Genomic DNA, 18,424 nt, shown 5'->3' on the forward strand with positions numbered 1-18,424 from the left:
CGGTTCATGATTTTTGGCACTTTTAAAACAGTGCAATTCCACATTCGACCTCTCAAAATGGGTTAAATTTTCGCGAAAATGTTTTTTGACGGATTTGAAGCTCAAATTAATTAGGTCATGATTTTTTGTGATTTTCAAAAAAGTGTGATTTCACCGATTAAAATAGCCTAGGTTGGAAAATCAAATTTTTCCACAAAAATATTTTTTGAGCATCTAAGCTCAAAAGTTGATAATAATGTCGATGATTCTCAGAGAAGATGTCATGAGACCTATGAAAATTCTGAATGTCAAAAGATAAGCAAAAATTGCTTAAATGCCTTTTTTGAGCACTTTTGAAAAAGTTTGATTCTAAAATTTGAGTTAATTTTCTGAATATCCTAAAACAGAAATGCTTGCTAAGCGACAGCTTAAGCAATTGCTTAGTACTTACTTTTTTTTATCCTAAAACGAGTTAAGCAACGGTTAAGTAAGATATTTTAAGACATTTTTTAAGCAACGGATGATCGGGTGATTAGGCATGATTTAGCTTATTGCACCAACTTAATTGCATTCGAATTCCCATTTTATAAAAAATATGCTATAAAAGCCCAAAAGGGTTTTCAAAAATTCACCTCTGATTTCGATTCTTCATGTCGAAAATCTGGTTTCATTTTTGTGTAATTCTTACATTTTTATCCTATTTTTTTTCTTTTTTTTTTAAAATGACAATTTTCTTCTTCGATGAAATATGAAACATTCAAGTTGGAAATATAATAGTAAGTACAAAATGTTGTTCCCATCCTTAGAAATAAAAAATATTGCAATGTTGATTGAAAAAATTTCATGTCATGATTGAGGGGCTCGTTTAAAAAATTTAAAATGTCAAAATTTACAAAAAGAAGTGTTTACTTCCGTTTTTGAAAGAAAATGTAAGAAAAATAATGGCGGAACCACTTTTCTGTCTTTTCCAAAAAAAAATCAAGTTTTCTTCAATTTTTAAAATTTTAATTAATAATTTCATTTTTAAATTTTGATTTATGTTCAGAATTTTAGTTGAATTTTCAGTTTGTGATTTTATTTTCAGTTTTTAATTTCATTTTAGAGTTTTTGGTTTCACTTCATTTTCATTTCATATGTACAATTTTCAGAATTTTCAATTTTTGATACCTAATTACATATTATGAGTTGGTTTTTGATTTTATTTCACCTAACTGATTTTCAGTTTTTCATTTGCATTTCAACTTTATTTCAAGTTTTATTTTCAAAATATAGTTTTATTTTCAGTATTTGATCTAACTATCCAAATTTTCTATTTCATTTTCAGCTTTACGGTCTAATTTCAGATTTTTATTTCATTTTCAGTTTCCAATTGTATTTTTAGAATTTTCAATTTCATTATTAATTTCGTTTCCAAATTTTACTTTAATTTTTTGATTTTATTTTTCAGTTTTCAATATTATCATAATTTTTTCATTTCATTTTCATTTTTTGTTCCAATTTTAATTTTATTTTCAGTCTTTAGTGTTCCCAACCTACCGATTTTTAAAATTTTCAGGCCTTTTGTTTTATTTCAGTTTTCAATTTAGTTTACTGACTTTTCATTTTATGTCCATGAAATAAATTTGAAAATAAAATTGGAAAATAGAAAATGAAAATAAAATTTTTGAAAATAAAACCAAAAGCCGCTTGGCCACTTGAGAATGAAATCATAATAATTTTTTTCCACCTATCCTTAAGCAGCTATTTGACTTACATTTTTACAATAAAGTAGGTAAAATTGGTTAAAACAGGTTTTTACACTTGGCAACAGCTACTGCTTAGGTGAAGATTCTTAGGATACCAATACCATTTAGACAATGCTTAGAGCTTGCTTAGGCTAAGCATTGTTTTATTAGGATACGAGAGAGCTGCTTAGCATCATGTATTGCTTAAAGTTAGGCAATAGCCCAGTCAAATAGCGGGAAAAAATGGGTGAACCCGGACATAATTGGGATCAAAGTTTTTTTTTGCGAATATTGTCTAGGATGGTGTAGTGAACAACATACTAAAAGCCCCCGCCCCTACCCCTAGAGCTAATCCCCCAACAGTGGATCGAAGCCCCCCAAAATCCGTTTTTTGTCAAAAAATTACTTTTGAGTAAAATGAGCACTGATTATTTAATCTCTCCTCAAATACCTATCAAATGAGCCATCAACCAACTCCCTAGCCCCAAGGGGGGGGGGCGCTACGACCCCTCAAAATGATGTGATTTCAATAAGTTTACATTTCATGACTTTGGGACTTGAAACCTGTTCTAATCGATCAAATAAAGTCAAACATGGGGAATGAGATTATTTTGGGACCTAAAGTCGACCCCTAGGGTGGGGGAGGGTCAAATTCAAAAATTACGGTAAGGTCATTTTTTTGGAGGGCCATAATATGGTCTCAAATGAATGAAAATGGTCCAAAATCATATCATTGGTCAGTACTCCCATTGTGATCAACATATCCAAATTTCAGCTTCCTAGGTCATCCCCACTTCTTTTAAGGAGGAAAAAACCGAAAATAGGGGTAAAATGAGGGGGCTTCCACCTTAATTCCGCCTTAAATGGGATGGGAATGACCTAGGAAGCTGAAATTTGGATATGTTGATCACAATGGGAGTACTGACCAATGATATGATTTTGGACCATTTTCATTCATTTGGGACCACATTATGGCCCTCCAACAAAATGACCATGCCGTAATTTTCGAATTTGACCCTCCCCAACCCTAGGGGTCGACTTAAGGTACCAAAGTAATCTCATTCCCCAAGTTTGACTTTATTTGATCGATTAGAACCGGTTTCAAGTCCCAAAGTCATGAAATTGAAATCACATCACTTCGAGGGGTCGTAGCGCCCCCCAGCTCATTTGATAGGTATTTGAGGAGAGATTAAATAATCAGTGCTCATTTTACTCAAAAGTAATTTTTTGACAAAAAATGGATTTTGGGGGGCTTTGATCCACTGTAGGGGGATTAGCTCTAGGGGTAGGGGCGGGGGCTTTTAGTATGTTGTTCACTACACCATCCTAGACAATATTCGCAGAAAAAACCTTTGATCCCAATTATGTCCGGGTCAAATCGTAATTTGACTGGGCTACAATGGCTAAGCACTGGTTTACTTTTCTCTCATTGGTCTATTCGTCGTTTCTTCAACCAATCACAGAGCAGCATTTGGCACTTCTTAAAAGTGTAGGTAGGTATGTGACTAGACAGGTAGATTGAATAACGTTATGATAACGTTATCACATTTTTGACATTTCAAAATAACGTTATCATAACGTTATCATTTCGTATTCATTTCGTTATTTTGGTATTTTTGAATAGCTGAGGTTGTGCCGATTCCAAATATACCCCCACTTGCAACTTTTGGAGCTTTTGTTGAGCTTTTACAAAACCTTCAAAATGCCCTCAATTAATTACACCCTCTGTTTGAAAAAGAATCATAGAAATTAATAAAAATATTGTTAAAGCTTGCATTTTTTACTTGAAAAATTTAATTTTTTTAAATTGTACTTGAGAACTAAAGTGGAATTTCCTATTGACACATTTTAGTTGAATTGCATAATATGAGCAGCCCCAGCGAAGCGAGCCCCGAAGGGGCGAGATGCTTGAGCAAGCAGCATGAGCGAAGCGAGTGCGAGTGCGCGAACCAGGGGATGGGGTCGCGAAGCGATAGTGGATGATGATTTGATAAAAATGGAGGTAAAATTACTGCTCAAGTGAAGCGAGAGCTACAATTTTTCAAAAAAAAAAAAAAAAAAAAATCCGTAAGTAAACAAAATACATACGTCCTTGATGAAAGAAAGCATGAGGAAGTGAGTTCTCACTAAATGAGTGTTGATAATGCATAAAACGCATTTTCAAATACCAAGTTGTAATCGTGTGTTGGAAAGCGCGAATCCCTGAGCTCTGAATTTGAGGGAGAAGGGGGAGACGGAGAATATTTCATCAAGTTGGAGGAAAACGCGAGTCCCTCAGCTCTGAATTTTGAAATTTATACTTAGGTAGGAGAGAAAAATTTAACATTGTGATATTTTCCCAAGTTGGGAAAATTGAACAGCTGTACTTTTGTACTCTTTAAACAAAAAATAAAAATAAAATCGTTATTTTATGCGGAGACATTTACCTACTATTCGTGAGCGATTGAATGATCCCTCGTGAAAAAACAGCTAGCTCAATCAGAGATAGGTAATTTACCATTTTCACTCAATTTTTCCGCACTCTGGAAAATATGGTACTATTTCCGTTTCTCACTCGTGAAGAGCCATTTTAAAAATTCATCAATTGAGTGAAACAATGATACCGTTCGAGACTTGGACCATTGAATTTTAACTTTGCCAACATCAACTTACATATGTTGCTGAGCAGCCCTTTTCAATGCTTGCTCTGAGGTTGAACTAAAGAACTCAAAATTTCCATTTTCGCCATCTCTAACGAATGATGATGGGAATGATGCGAAAAATTTCCTGTCTTTCTGACTACGTATTTCATCGACGTTTCAGGAATAATCAAAACATAATAAATTATTCACACAGAAGTAACGAGAATTACTTTTTAATCATTTCTCCACCTTACAAAAAAAAAATCAATTCAAAGACAGTATAAAATTAGCGAGAAATATATAAAATATGTTTGCAACGTTTGTTTATTCATTTTGACGAGCGTAAAACAGAGTGGAACAGTCTTCGTTCGAAATGTGTTTCCATCCTTGGGGTGTAACGTGATAAACTGTAATACAGAAATCGTAATGAAATCGCGTTTTACGACTATAAAAATGTACGTAGGCAGATGAAAAATTAATGATAATAATCGAACACACGAACCTCTAATAACACCACCGCTGTAAGCATCGCGATGAGTAGCATGCATAATGGATGTTCGACCCAGATCGTAGGCTTCTTCATCGGTTAAATCGTATCTGTAGCCGCTATCCAACACACCGTATGCGTAAACTGAACCCGAACCTACAGAGAATACTTTTCCTTGGGTTCGACTACCTTCGCTATCGATGTAATATAAACTAGGTCCCTGGAAAAAAATCGTAATTATGACGTAAGAGAAAAAGTGAATATAAAACTAACGCAACTTGTAACACAGAAACACTTACTCTTTTATCGTATCCTGCCAACATCATACCCATCGAAAGACCCATACCTTTGTAGCTATAGATCATATTAGCCATTAATTTAGAGGCAGCTGCGACAGATATACGTTCTCTGTTTCTGAGCTCGTAAATACGACACTGTTTAGATAGTACTCTATCCCAGTAAACGCAATCGGCAGCACCACCGGCCAATGTACCCAACATGTAATCGTTGATTTCGACGATTTTCTTCATATTCTGCGATCCTGAATAACAACCGAATAATCAATATCACTTGATCACGATGAATATTACTCGAAAGTGAAAAGCTACCGTACCGATGTATTGGCCTCCTGTAGCTCTGGAATCTACGGATAATATAACACCGCCTTGATATATAAAACCTAACGTCGTGGTACCGTGTTGGAAATCGAACTTTATCGGTCTGCCGGTGTCCGATACTGCGAATCGTTTCATCAACTCGATTGGCTGTAGAAGAAAGATACTGGTTAGAAAATATTCGCAGATGAAGGAAATTAATCGAAAGGTGTGAATACTTACGTCTCCAGGAGGTAAACATAATTCGAGAGGGTTTTTCGAAAAGTTTAGCTGGGTCTGAAACTGCTCAGATAGTTCTTGGTCTTGAGTGCAAGGAGCTATATTCACCTGGGATCCCAGACCACATAGTTCTACGAGCGCCATTATCACACGAATTATATATTTATACACGAAATACCTTGAAAAACAATATTAAAACACTGTTCGATAGTGAAATATTCGAAAAAATTCAACTAATTGAGATGATTTTCAATTTCTGTACGGAAAATCTGCTTGTAATGTTGTCGAATTGTAGATAAAAAATTGGACCAAGGTTCTTTGTTTGTTTGCGAGCAAGGTTGTTTTTATGATGATGGAAACTGATAAATTTAATAAACGATGTTGAATCGAATTCAATTTTTTCTTTTTTTATAAAATTTTACGAAGAAATGAGCATTCCTTAGTTACAAATATCAATTAAAACACATGTAATTTTTGTGATAAGACTTAAGAAGTTGCAAAAGTTTCAATATCTTTTTAAATTGTAGAATGAAAAAATTAAGAAAAAAACATGGCATAAATTCCAAGGTATTTCGATTTCTCGTATGAGGTACTGTGACGTCATTGACATGACACAAATTATTTTTAATTTTTTTATTCTTTTGAGTTTTGAACTTTTAATCTTCAAACTTCCTCAACTTTGAATAAGTGAATAGTGAATTCTGATCGATTGATCAAAATTTCATGAATTTAGCTAAATGTTGAAGTACGTATACCAAAGAACCACGATACTAATAAGTAAATTTTACTTTTACATGAATTATTCGAGATCAACAGCATATTTTTATTTTGATAAAAATAAAATACACACATGATACAACAAATCAACAACTACATTTTTCTTCACGTACAATCTTCCATCACGGATTTGATTTATGCTTACAAATAAAAATATCACACATTTATTACAGATGTGAATTTCCTACTCAACGAAGATGTTTTAATTTTAAATCGCTGAACAGTGAACAAAAAACAACAAACCATCATCATCGAACATACTTCCTATCAGCGTAAAAAATCTGAAATCAGGGCAACAAAAAGTACATATAACTCATTTAATTCTAGACAACAAAGCGCTTCGTCTATCGGTAGCTTGAAACAATGCTCTAATCAGATGCTTGATTTGATCAGCGGTGAATTCTTGGGCTAAAGGACCTTTACCATCCGCCCATCTGTCATCGATATCTTTCAAGCTTCCGTTCAAAACTTTGAATAATTCGCTGAACTTGGGCCATCGTTTGACATGGCGGTATATTTCTTTGGAATCCTGAATAATAATTCAAAATACAATATAAACAAGAATCGAATAAAGTTCCATCAAACGTAGGTACTAATTTTTTGGAAGACATTATTCTTACTGGAAAAAGAGTTGGGATTTTATTTAATATAACGGTGAACACGTTAGTTAGCTGGTTCGCTGTATCCATTGAGATATCGATTAAAGCTAAAACGCTGTCGATTAATTTCTCGATGACGCAATTGCACAGCATACCTGCGGATGAAAAAAAATCACTCAAATACGTACTTGACCCTTTAACGTTTGAGAGAAGTTCAGTCGATAAATTTTAAGAATTTTCATGAGAAAAATCAGACTAGATGAATATAATTAGATTGTGATATTTGAAAAAAAATTGAATTTGAGTGATCACTCATTTTGGAAATCACCCATAAGGATTTTGCTCAATTTTCTCCAAAAAATTATGTTGCGAATAACATGCATCAGAATTTTTCAGCAGAAAAAATTTTCATTTTAGTAATAGAAGATTCCTGGACTATTATGAGAAATTTTATATCGCTTTGAATTTTCGGTCTGATTCATAGTATTAGGTGCTTTCTTAATTCTAACATTGAAATGAGAAACTTTCATTTCAATTCCTGCTTCAAATTCCAAAATTGAATTTCAACTAATTTTCAAAATCTATGCACTTTTTCTTCTTGCGCAAAATTTTATTTTATTCGAAGCGGATATTTTTTCAAATTCAGAAACAAAATTTTGTTCATCTTCCCAACTTTTAAAAAATTCCGACTTTTATCATTTTTTTTCAATTTTAAATTTCACAATAAAAATTGATCAAAATTGAGAACCCTGGCGTTATTTCAATTTTGTTGCTATGTAATGAAATTTTGTGTTCTGGATCACTGAATCTTTCATTTGCAAATCTTCGAAAAAAAAAAAATTTAGAAAAACAATCGAAAAAATTTTCAGCTGATGAAGTTTTACAGCAAAATTTCTACCAATTTAGATTTAAATTTCCATCTGCATCTGTAAATTTGTCTTTAGAAATCAACATAACCTTTTGGACAAACTTGAGGAAAATCCTTAATTTCCAAAGTGAATGATTAGTGATTGCTCAAATTCATTTTTTTTTTCAAACATCGCAATCCGATCGCTCAGTCCAACTTCTCTCAAGCCATGAAAATTCTTGAAATTTATCTGTTGAACTTCTCTCAGGCTTCAAAGGGTTAATCCTGAAGGTCCATAACTTTTGAAATGTTATTTATCACTTACCAATTGTTTTACAATAAACATTCACAGGAAGTATATTTTGCCAAACGCTTTGCAACAGATTCAATAGCCTTACACATTGACTCAACGATTTCTCTACCGATGATGGAAATTCTGTATATTCGGCTAATCTCGATACACCTAATTTCATTTAAAAATCGCTATCAGTTTAGTTGCTATAAATAATTACGAAAATATCAACAAATTTTTCATCTAAGAAACTATACGATACCAGAGCTTTCCAGTATTTCCAACAGCTGTCCTTTCTGCCCATCGATTTGCGAATTGAAAACATCGTTTCCCAAAGACCTCAAAGATTCAATGTAGTCTACAAATGTGAACACAACATCTTGCTGCAACAGTCCAATGCATTCGATACCCAACAGAGCCAATTCATGAGCAAGGTACATACAGTTGTTGTAAAATAAAGCTGAAAATTCAAACAAAAATGTTGTACTAATTCACCGGTCACTTCGTAAGTACGTAAAAAGGTGTAACGTTTCATTTGAGAGACTGCATAATTACCAGCTTGTTGTGGAATTGACTTTAATAGAGTGCTGTGCTTCAAAGGCATCAAATCACAATATAAGCTGACGATATTACGAATTGTGTAAAATAGCTCGACGCCGTTATTATCATCATTCTTCTGAATCTCAGTTAATCCATTTCGAACCAATTGCATCAACTCGTGAACAGATTGACTGCGGAAAAGAACGCGTAATTAAAAAGAAATAGCTCCAAGATACCGATTATTACAACGAGTGTAACCGATACCTAATGTAACACGAAGGCCGTTGCAATATATTCTCACAAAGCATTAAATCAGAATCATTTGGATTTCCCTCACTTGTATGAACGTTCGTTGTAACCTAACGAAAAAATACATGGATTAGGATAAATAAAAATAGTTTTAAAAATAAGCTTCTATACAAAATGCTTCTTACGTGAACCATATCGTGTAAATTTTTATCCAAGATTTTACGAGCTGCGAGCAAATAATCTTGACAAGTTTTAGCGACGAATAAATTATCAACGTTTTTCACGTACTCTACGATAGAATTATTGGACGATTTGATGAAACCTGTAATATAAAATATTTTAGTAAAAATCATTCTATAAAAAGCGAATTTAACATTTCCAAAATATAAATTACCATTATCTTTCAAATATTGACTGAACTGGGTAACTTTATCGACAATTTCAACGAACGAGCCAAGATCTTCTTTCTTAGTTGGGATAGCTTCGTAGAGACAGCTATCAATAAAACAGACGCAAAACTCAGTCTGCAAAAGCTCGCCCAATTTATTAATAAACGTATCGTCTTCGCCAATAAACACATCGAGCGAGGTAAACAACACGTTGAATATGTTCATTAATTTATCGACAACTTCGACGCAACTGGAAGATGGAGCTTGTTCTTTGTAGTCCAACGATATGGTAGATATGCCTTCGTTCGAATTAATCTTCAGGATTGTTTTATATTTGATGACTGGTTCGAGTAACTTCTCGAATAACGTTTTACTCAACAACTTGATTTCATAGTCTAAGTAATCGTAGTATAAAAGTACAAGTATAACGTCGGATTTGCTATCGTGATTGTTAATCGTGAGAGTGAAATGTTTAGAATTTTCACTCAACGTCAGCTCGACGTCGGTTTCATCCCACGTGATGAAATTATTCCAAACTAGTAGACTTTCGTTGAGAAACTTATCTTGAAGCGACGTTACGTAATTAATTAGAGATTTATAAACGGCTAAATTCTGGACGAGTTCGTTCGTCAGGAGAAGATCGTTCAAAGCTTTGAGCTTTTTCGCAGCTTCTAGATAACCGTTGGTGTTTTGGTTTTCTTCGATGCTTTTGATCATATCGTCGATATCCAGAAGTTGTTTAACGATTGATAGACACGTACTGGTTTCTGTTAATTTAGACATTAAAGTATTCGCTTCTTTGGTTGATTCGTCGAGTTCTTGTTTAACCTAATGGAAAGCAATTGAGTTAACTAGATGAGAAATATACACGTAGAATACGATTCGAACTTCGAAGGCTTACCGGAGAAGTAATACGAGTCTTCAGGTTGTCGACTTCGAATATCAAATCTTTAGCTTTGATCATCAAGTGATTCTCTTGTAAAAGTACTGCGTATTTGGCGTAGTTACTTTCCAAGTATTCTTTTACTTCGGTATCCAACGATGATGCTTTCTTCTCGATGTCGATGATTCGACTCTTCAAATCCAACATTTTGGTTTCGGCTTTACAGATGATGAGCGAAATAAAACGACCAGTTTTCAATTTCAATCATTCGAAATAAGAATAGAACAACAAGAATTAGTGATAATGATGATAATCCAGCACGTACCTGCTGTAGCCATCGCTTGAGCCAGGAAATCCATATCAGTGATCAACGTACTGACCTTGACCAGTCCAATAATACAATTAATACAAATTAGAAAACCTTTCTGCTCGGATTTTTCAATGGATTTTGTTAATTAACCATGCTAATTATTAAACTTCGAAGGAGAAGTTGATATTTATTTGAACTATAGACAGTCTATAATTTGAACAAACCGCCAGATTGATTCGCAAGTTGGAACCAGTCTGATTATCTCAATTTAGACCTTATTTTGTCAGCTCGCAGGTGGATGAGGTGTAATTGAAAATAGATGTCCGGTTGTATAGAATCATTTTTATGAATTTTTTCAATTTTCATGGTTCCAAACTTGTAATTAGTTGTTCTCATTTTCCCCCTAAGTGCATATTACTCGACTGTTTGTTCAATTGTCTCGTGTTAGATGCTAAATTATTCGTCCTTCAACAGACGTTACTTTAATTCACGATGGAATAAACGAAAAAATACAGAAATTACAAATTTATGAAAATATTCAATTTACAATTATTAGATAAATACGTATAATGACGAACTATAAAAATATTACTAAATATTAAATGCACCCATATATAAATGACGAAGAAAAAAAAAGTACCTATAAACATAGAATATAACCTAATCGTATGTACTCGTACGTATATAAAAATAAATACTTAGATCTATCACACGGATAATAATTATGATATAACGTCTCGCATCGAATATAAAATCACGACCTTTTACAACAACAATTTACCTCCTACAAATCAGTATCGTACCACGCGGCGACTTGATTATTATCTTGAGGCGGTTGTGGTAGTTCGTCCAAATGTGTGAAATCAGGCAACGCCATAGATCCGCCGATTTCTAATCCTGACATCTCGACGGGTATCGTATCGTACCCTGAAATCGTACATATCGATATTAGAAAATTTTAAATATACCCGAGATTATTTTCTATAAATTGTCTGTACTGAAAATTGAACCAATGAAGAGATAATTGCCAAGTCTATACATACCCGGATAATTGTGTACACTGCGAACACTCGGAGGGCCGTAGATATTATAATCATCAGGACCTAGCATATCCTACGAAATAAAAAGCGCAAATAATAAAAGCCTAGTACGAAGCGAAATAATTCTACAGCCTGTACGCTTATAGCTTTCGGAATCAATTACCTATATTCAACTCGCTAAAATAATAATAAAATCAACTCTAAATAATTGAGACTTCGCTACAAATTCGAGCTCATTTCCCAACTCAAATAAAATAGCCTATTTCATTACGATAATAGGAGTAATTGCAATTCCCCCCTCCCATTTTTTCTCAAAGTGGAACATCCTAAAAATAAATTTAAAGCAAACTTTTCAAAAAAAAAAAAAGAGTTGGCCCAGATGATAAAATGGCAGCCATTTTTATTAATTTAAAATAGGTTAGCTGAAGAAATAGCAGAGTTTGATTTTTAACATAGGACTCGCATACTTGAATATTTTTGAGCAAGACAAAGCTAGATCGAAAGAGCATGCAAAAAAATACATCACTTGTCAAAATTTCAGCATCCAAAATGCATTTTTTGTTTTCGGTGAATTTTTGAAAATCAAATAAGTACCAAAAATGAGAGAAAAAAATCAAAATTTCACTTGATTGACCTACATACAATGCTGAAATTTTAAATATGCCCTATTTTCGACCTGCCAAATCGACTGGAAACGGTTTTGAATCGTTTCGAGCAGTTCTGAAGCCTCCAGTAGATTTTTGAAACTTGAAATTTCCACAAAATTTTATGAAATGAAATTGGAAAGCTGAAATGTACTCTGCACCACAATTTCAACCCACTATCAAGTCCATTTCCGGTTGTTTCAAGTCGTTATGGAGCCTCCAGCAGATTTTTAAAACGTGAAATTTCCATTAAAATTTCATCGCCGAAATTTACTCTGCACCTCTAATTTTAACACACTATCAAGTATATTGCCGGTTGTTTCAAGCAGTTCTAGAGGCTCCAGCAACTTCTCAAAAATTCCACAGTTTTCCAAAAACAAAACAAAAAAAAATGATTTTTGCGGATTACTGAAAATTAAGTTCTAGCTAAATGAGAATAAAACTCAAAATTTAACAAAATTGACCCAGAAAGCTGGAATTTGGGTTATGCATCATTTTCGACTTGCCAAAACGACTGGAAACGGTTTTGAATCGTTTCGAGCAATTCTGGAGCCTCCAGCAGATTTCTGAAACTTGAAATTTTCGCAAAATCTTGCCAAACGTAGTTAAAAAGCCAAAATTTACTCTGCATTCTAATTTCAATATCCTAGTAAAACGATTACATGGTGTTTTCAAGTCGTTTTAGAGCCTTCAGCGACTTTACGGAAATTTCAGGAGCTTCCGGCAGATTTTTAAAACGTGAAATTTCCATAAAAATGTTATCAAATTGAGCCGAAAAGCCGAAATTTACTCTGCACTCTAATTTTAACACACTATCAAGTCCATTGCAGGTTGTTTCGAGGAGTTTTGAAGATTCCAGCAACTTCTCAAAAATTCCAGTTTTCCAATAAAAAAAAATCGATTTTTGGCGGATTACTGAAAATTAAGTTTCGGCTAAAAATGAGAATAAAAATAAAAATTTAACCAAATTGACCCAGAAAATTGAAATTTGGGAATTGGAAACGGTTTCGAGCAGTTCTGGAGCCTCCAGCAAATTTTTGAAACGTGAAAATTCCATAAAAGTTTCATCAAATTGAGGCGAGAAGCCCAAATTTACTCTGCACTCTAATTTTAACACACTATTAAGTCCATTGCCGGTTGTTTTGAGAACGTTTTGCAGATTCCAGCAACTTTTCAAAAATTCCAGTTTCCAAAAAAAAAAAAAAAGGATTTTTGGCAGATTAGTAAAAATTAAGTTTCGGCTAAAAATGAGAATACAAATTAAAATTTAACCAAATTGACCCTGAAAATTGAAATTCGGGAATTGGAAACAGTTTCGAGCTATTCTGGAGCCTCCAGCAAATTTTTGAAACGTGAAAATTTCCATAAAATGTTATCAAATGGAATTGAAAAGCCAAAATGTACTCTGCATTCCAACTTCAACACCCCATTGAGACGATTACAGGTGGTTTCATGTCGTTTTAGAGCCTCCAGCAACTTTTTTAGAAATTTCTACAACCTCCAGCAGATTTTTTAAAGCTGTAATTTCCACAAAATGAAATTAAAGTTCAGATTAAATTTCAACTTTCCATTTGTTCACCTTCATTTGATAAAGTTTTGTAAAAATTTTCAACTTTCAAGTCTCTGCTGGAGGCTCCAGAACTGCTGGAAACGGTTTAAAACCATTTCCAGCCGATTTGCCAGGTCGAAAACCGGGAATATCCCAAATTTCAACTTTCTAAATCAATTTGTTAAAATTTTGTTTTTTTTCGTTTCTGGCTCAATGAGTTCTGGAGCCTCCAGCAAATTTTTGAAACGTGAAAATTTCCATAAAATTTTATCAAATGGAATTGAAAAGCCAAAATGTACTCTGCATTCCAACTTCAACACCCCATTAAGACAATAGCAGGTGGTTTCAAGTCGTTTTGGAGCCTCCAGCAATTTTTTAGAAATACCTGGAACCTCCAGCAAATTTTTTGAAGTTGTAATTTCCACAAAACGAAATTAAAGTTCAGATTAAATTCCAACTTTAATTTTTTTTCAACTTCATTTGATAAGTTTGTGGAAATTTTCAAGTTTCAAAAATTTGCTGGAGGCTTCAGAAGTGCTCGAAACGGTTTAAAATCATTTCCAGTCGATTCGCCAGGTCAAAAAAAGGTAATATCTCAAATTTCAACTTTCTAAATCAATTTGTTAAAATTTTGATTTTTTTCTATTTCTGGCTCAATTTTGATAAATTCAAAAATTCACTAAAAATTGAAAAATGTATTTTAGGACTTGAAATTTCTCTGCTGATAATTTTCATGTACTTCCGATCCAACTTTGTCAGATTCAAAAATTTTTGTACGAGTCCTGCTGGATGAGTGCTGGGAAGCAAAATCATATTATTTCGACTATTCTATCAATCAAAATGACCACCATTTTGTTAGTAACGTTGACTTTTTTTTACACGTTTACTTCAAAATATGTATTTCTTAGGATGTGCTCTTTCAACAAAAAGTTATCCTACAGGATCGGATTGTGGGAGGGGAGGGGGGGGGCTAATTGCACGACTAGAGACTAACATTTCTCATTAAATGTATTGTCAACGAGCATTCATATTTCTGTCACATTTCTTCGGTTATTCCACAAATCGTTGATCATCTTTCGTGATGAATATTTGAAAATTTATTCACCGCTACAAAACTACTTTCAAAGAGGGGGAGGGGGAGGGATAATAATGCAAGCATTACGAAATCAAAGCGTTTTACGATACTTTTTTTTCACGTAGCACTACCAGGTTGCGAACTCAAACTGAACTAAACAAATCTCAAAAATCAGATCAGCTACCTACGCGATGGTTTCGTACAAACCTGTAAATCGGGTCCAACACCTAGGTCGCCTCCGGGTGGCCATACGTTTTGTTCTTCACGGAATAGCGAATGAGTTAATTCCATGCTCAATCTTTTCTTATAATCTTGAGGTTTATCCTCGGACATTCTGTAGAGAACAGCGGCGGCATAAGTGGCTGGAAAAAAAAATTAAAAATATAAAGAAATTGAAAATAGTCGAGAAAAAACACCCTGAGCATTACTAACCAACGCCTTCGTTTCGCGAATGAAGTAATTCGGTTAATGGAGCGGTGGCGCCTTCTTGCTCGATCTGCTCGGCGCCTTCTTTTTCGATGGCTAATTCGCAAAGTACTCCGGCAGCGACGCGTTGAATATTTTCGATTTCATTGAATAATAATTGGACGAAAATTGGAATAACCGAATGAGAACGAATGATAGCTCTGTTCATCGAGTCTCGAGCTAGTATGTGCAGAGCGCCCACAGCTCCTTCGATAATTTCCTCCATACGGATGCCATCTGCAGGATACATGTCGGGTGGTTGGCTACCGCTACTAGCTACACTCGATCTTTGCTAAAATAAAACGAATGGTTTGAAAAAATTGAAGTAACAATAATAAATCGAACGCGATAAAATATTACACTAACTCGTTGCGTATCACCGAATGCTCTAATGAGCAATCTGATCAAATGTGCGATTGCTTCGTGTTCACGTAGAGGAGCGTGGTTGGCTTGACATTGAGCAAGATTTCGTATTAGGCCGATGACTGCTTTGATAAGTGGCCATCTGCTAGGAGGAAGGAGTAATTTCACGATCACTTGGATTCCGTAATTATGTCGAACGGCGTTTTGGGCCATTTCTGATTCGACGTGACGAGACGTTAGATGACGTAATGCGCATACCTGCGATACATTTACAATAAAAATGATCAAATTGTTCGATAAAAATAATTATAAAGTTCGAGTGACACGTACCGCAGGCTCGGTTATTTCTTCACGATCACCGGCATTGATGATAGTTCTTACTAAAGCGTTGATACCGCCGCATTGGCACACGGTTACTTTATTTCTCTGATTATTACACGTCAAATTGGAAAGAACACCGGCAGCACAGGTGACAACCTTGATATCGGGAGAATCCAGCAGATGAACTAAAGATTGCAAAAGACCTTCCATGCTTTCAACTTTGGTCGCTGCGTCGGAGAGATTTCGCAAAGTCCATAGAACGTTTTGCACCAAGCGTTGACTCGGGCTATTCAAATGCATGGCTAAAGCTTGCATTCCATCGGCTTCCACTATGGCTGGTTTGTTACTCGGGCATACGGACAAAACTGCGAATAAATAAATATTTACATAGAGTCTTTCTTCTGCGATTACATTCGAAGAGTGATCAGTCATCGTGTATTACGTACCTTTAAGAACTCGAGACGTTGTCCATAGAAGTTTCTCGTAATCGTGGGAACGCAGAATACGAACCAATTCGGTAGGTCCGGCGGAAGCTAATATGATCAATTTCGATTCTTGATTACCGTAGGCGAGGATTTGTAAACAATCGGTTACGATGGTGAGGAACTTGACGTTATTCTTTTGCAATAGACCGACCATTTTTTGAAGTCCTCCGGCCAAACGTACGGCCATTTTAGAGCCTTCTTGATGCAGCAGCAAATTGTGCAGAGTTGTGATAGCGTAGTACAGAACCGACTCCACAGACGAGCTGTAAAAAGTGAAAATATTAAACTCACGGACGATTAACGTGATCTGCTACGAGTGAATTTCACAAACCTGAGTAATTTCACCAAAGCGGGAATACCACCGCTTTTGAAAATAGCCAAAAGTCCTTGTCTGTGATGAGATAAGTTATGTAAAGTACCAACAGCTCCTTTAGTGGTTTCTAAATCGTTGCTGTTGGATATGGCTCGAACCAAAGCAGCCACCATCTAAAATCGTACGAAATATCTCGTTTAAAAAACGTCAACGACAATGTATATTTCATACTCGAATCGTGCAAGTTTTCCGAACAACTCTACCTGAGGGCTATTCATGATGGCATGTCTCGAAGCTTCTTTCTTAGATAACTGATGAACCATCATCGCAGCCTGAGACACGACAACTTGATCTTCATCGTTGAGCAACTTAATCAATTCTGGAATAGCTCTCGTAGCTAAATCCGCGTCATCCTACGAAACACAAGAACCCAGAATTAGATCGAAATCTAATCGTACGTATTTGTAAAATACTCTCCTCTCGTTACCTGATAATTAATTAAATTAACGACGGCAACTTTCAGCATTTGGCTAGGTTCAGAGAGCCGCTGAACGGCAGTCGGTTGCCCTTGGTCAAATTGAGTAGAAGGTATTTCGATACCTTCGTCCAAAGTTTCCGGAAACATGGCAGCACGAATACGCTGACTTCTCGTATGACTCAACTGTTGATTCATTTCTATAAAAGACGAATTTACAGTTTATATTCGTCTAAATTTATACACGTACGGTTTTATCGTTCAACAAATTACCATCCACTTGATCTTGGGTGAATCCTGGTTGGAAATTTTGATCCAAATCGAATAAATCTCGTTCCATGTCCTCGTCGTTTCCCATAATGGATGGGGTTTGCGTTACTATACCCGTCTGAATGCCAGAATCGGGCGGCGTTAGATAATTCGAGCTCTGCCACATCATTGTATTTTCGGCCTTCATGTCGTGGGACACTGGAATAAATACATACGTTATGTAATTCTGTATAATTATTTCCTATAGCAACGACGATGATTATTATGGGAATTCAAGTATCTAACTATACTTACTCGATCTGGATCCGTACGACTGCATTTTTGTTTTATCCTTAATCTAGAAACTGTAACAAATAAGATGAAGATTTTGGTTAAGTATTCGTGAAGTTTTCTAACATTGATCTACATTCTTTGACAATTAGTAATTGAAATGAAGTAGAAGTATAAAACACAACAAAAGAGAAGAGATGTGAAACACATTCAAAAGAAACAGTGCAATAAATGAAGATAACACATTAAATAATTAGGAACAACGATAAGATTATTCTAAAAGAAAGGAAAAATGATCATTGGAATGAACGTAATCACAAAAACGATCGGAGAAGTTGGTTTTTGTGATGTTATTAGAAAGAAAAGTAGGCTAAGTTGTTCCAATGATACAATAGAACATTAACGTCCGCTTTTCAATTCCGTAAAGCTTAGAGCGAAATATATTAAAGAAGTATTTCAATTACCTGGGGAATTATAAAATGTACGCCCAAATACCGAGTTGAATAAAATGAATCACCAAACTATGTAAACACGAAGGAAATACCTTATTTCGCCATTTTCGCCTTATTTACACAACAAACACATACAAGTGTTTTTTTTATTCGGACAGGTACATCATGGCGG

The 18,424-nt window shown here is 34.8% G+C and overlaps 3 protein-coding genes across 4 annotated transcripts; all 3 read right to left on the reverse strand.

The window, feature by feature from the left end:
- Positions 1-4,541: 4,541 nt before the first annotated feature.
- Positions 4,542-5,945, reverse strand: Prosbeta5 (Proteasome beta5 subunit). The gene is made up of 5 exons (XM_065353960.1): positions 5,648-5,945; positions 5,425-5,575; positions 5,111-5,352; positions 4,827-5,031; positions 4,542-4,731 (listed from the first exon to the last, which is right to left on the reverse strand). The coding sequence occupies exons 1-5, from the start codon at positions 5,786-5,788 to the stop codon at positions 4,649-4,651; spliced, it is 822 nt and encodes a 273-aa protein (XP_065210032.1). The 5' UTR covers positions 5,789-5,945; the 3' UTR covers positions 4,542-4,648.
- Positions 5,946-6,443: 498 nt separating this feature from the next.
- On the reverse strand, positions 6,444-10,897 carry LOC135838367 (centromere/kinetochore protein zw10 homolog). The gene is made up of 10 exons (XM_065353964.1): positions 10,546-10,897; positions 10,239-10,438; positions 9,343-10,165; positions 9,134-9,270; positions 8,964-9,058; positions 8,715-8,890; positions 8,422-8,619; positions 8,193-8,330; positions 7,042-7,175; positions 6,444-6,950 (listed from the first exon to the last, which is right to left on the reverse strand). The coding sequence occupies exons 1-10, from the start codon at positions 10,577-10,579 to the stop codon at positions 6,735-6,737; spliced, it is 2,151 nt and encodes a 716-aa protein (XP_065210036.1). The 5' UTR covers positions 10,580-10,897; the 3' UTR covers positions 6,444-6,734.
- A 143-nt stretch (positions 10,898-11,040) lies between these two features.
- Positions 11,041-18,424, reverse strand: LOC135838366 (armadillo segment polarity protein-like). Of its 2 annotated transcripts, XM_065353961.1 has the most exons (13): positions 18,265-18,424; positions 17,825-17,874; positions 17,534-17,728; positions 17,273-17,460; positions 17,049-17,198; positions 16,804-16,958; positions 16,434-16,735; positions 15,997-16,352; positions 15,670-15,924; positions 15,271-15,595; positions 15,046-15,200; positions 11,574-11,643; positions 11,041-11,457 (listed from the first exon to the last, which is right to left on the reverse strand). In XM_065353961.1, exons 2-13 carry the CDS (start codon positions 17,847-17,849, stop codon positions 11,315-11,317), a joined length of 2,319 nt encoding a protein of 772 aa, XP_065210033.1. In that variant the 5' UTR covers positions 17,850-17,874; positions 18,265-18,424; the 3' UTR covers positions 11,041-11,314. The 2 variants fall into 2 exon arrangements, with proteins under 2 accessions (XP_065210033.1, XP_065210034.1); XM_065353962.1 differs by lacking the exon at positions 11,574-11,643.

Source organism: Planococcus citri, chromosome 3 (genome assembly GCF_950023065.1).
Source record: "Planococcus citri chromosome 3, ihPlaCitr1.1, whole genome shotgun sequence".
NCBI lineage: Eukaryota > Metazoa > Arthropoda > Insecta > Hemiptera > Pseudococcidae > Planococcus > Planococcus citri.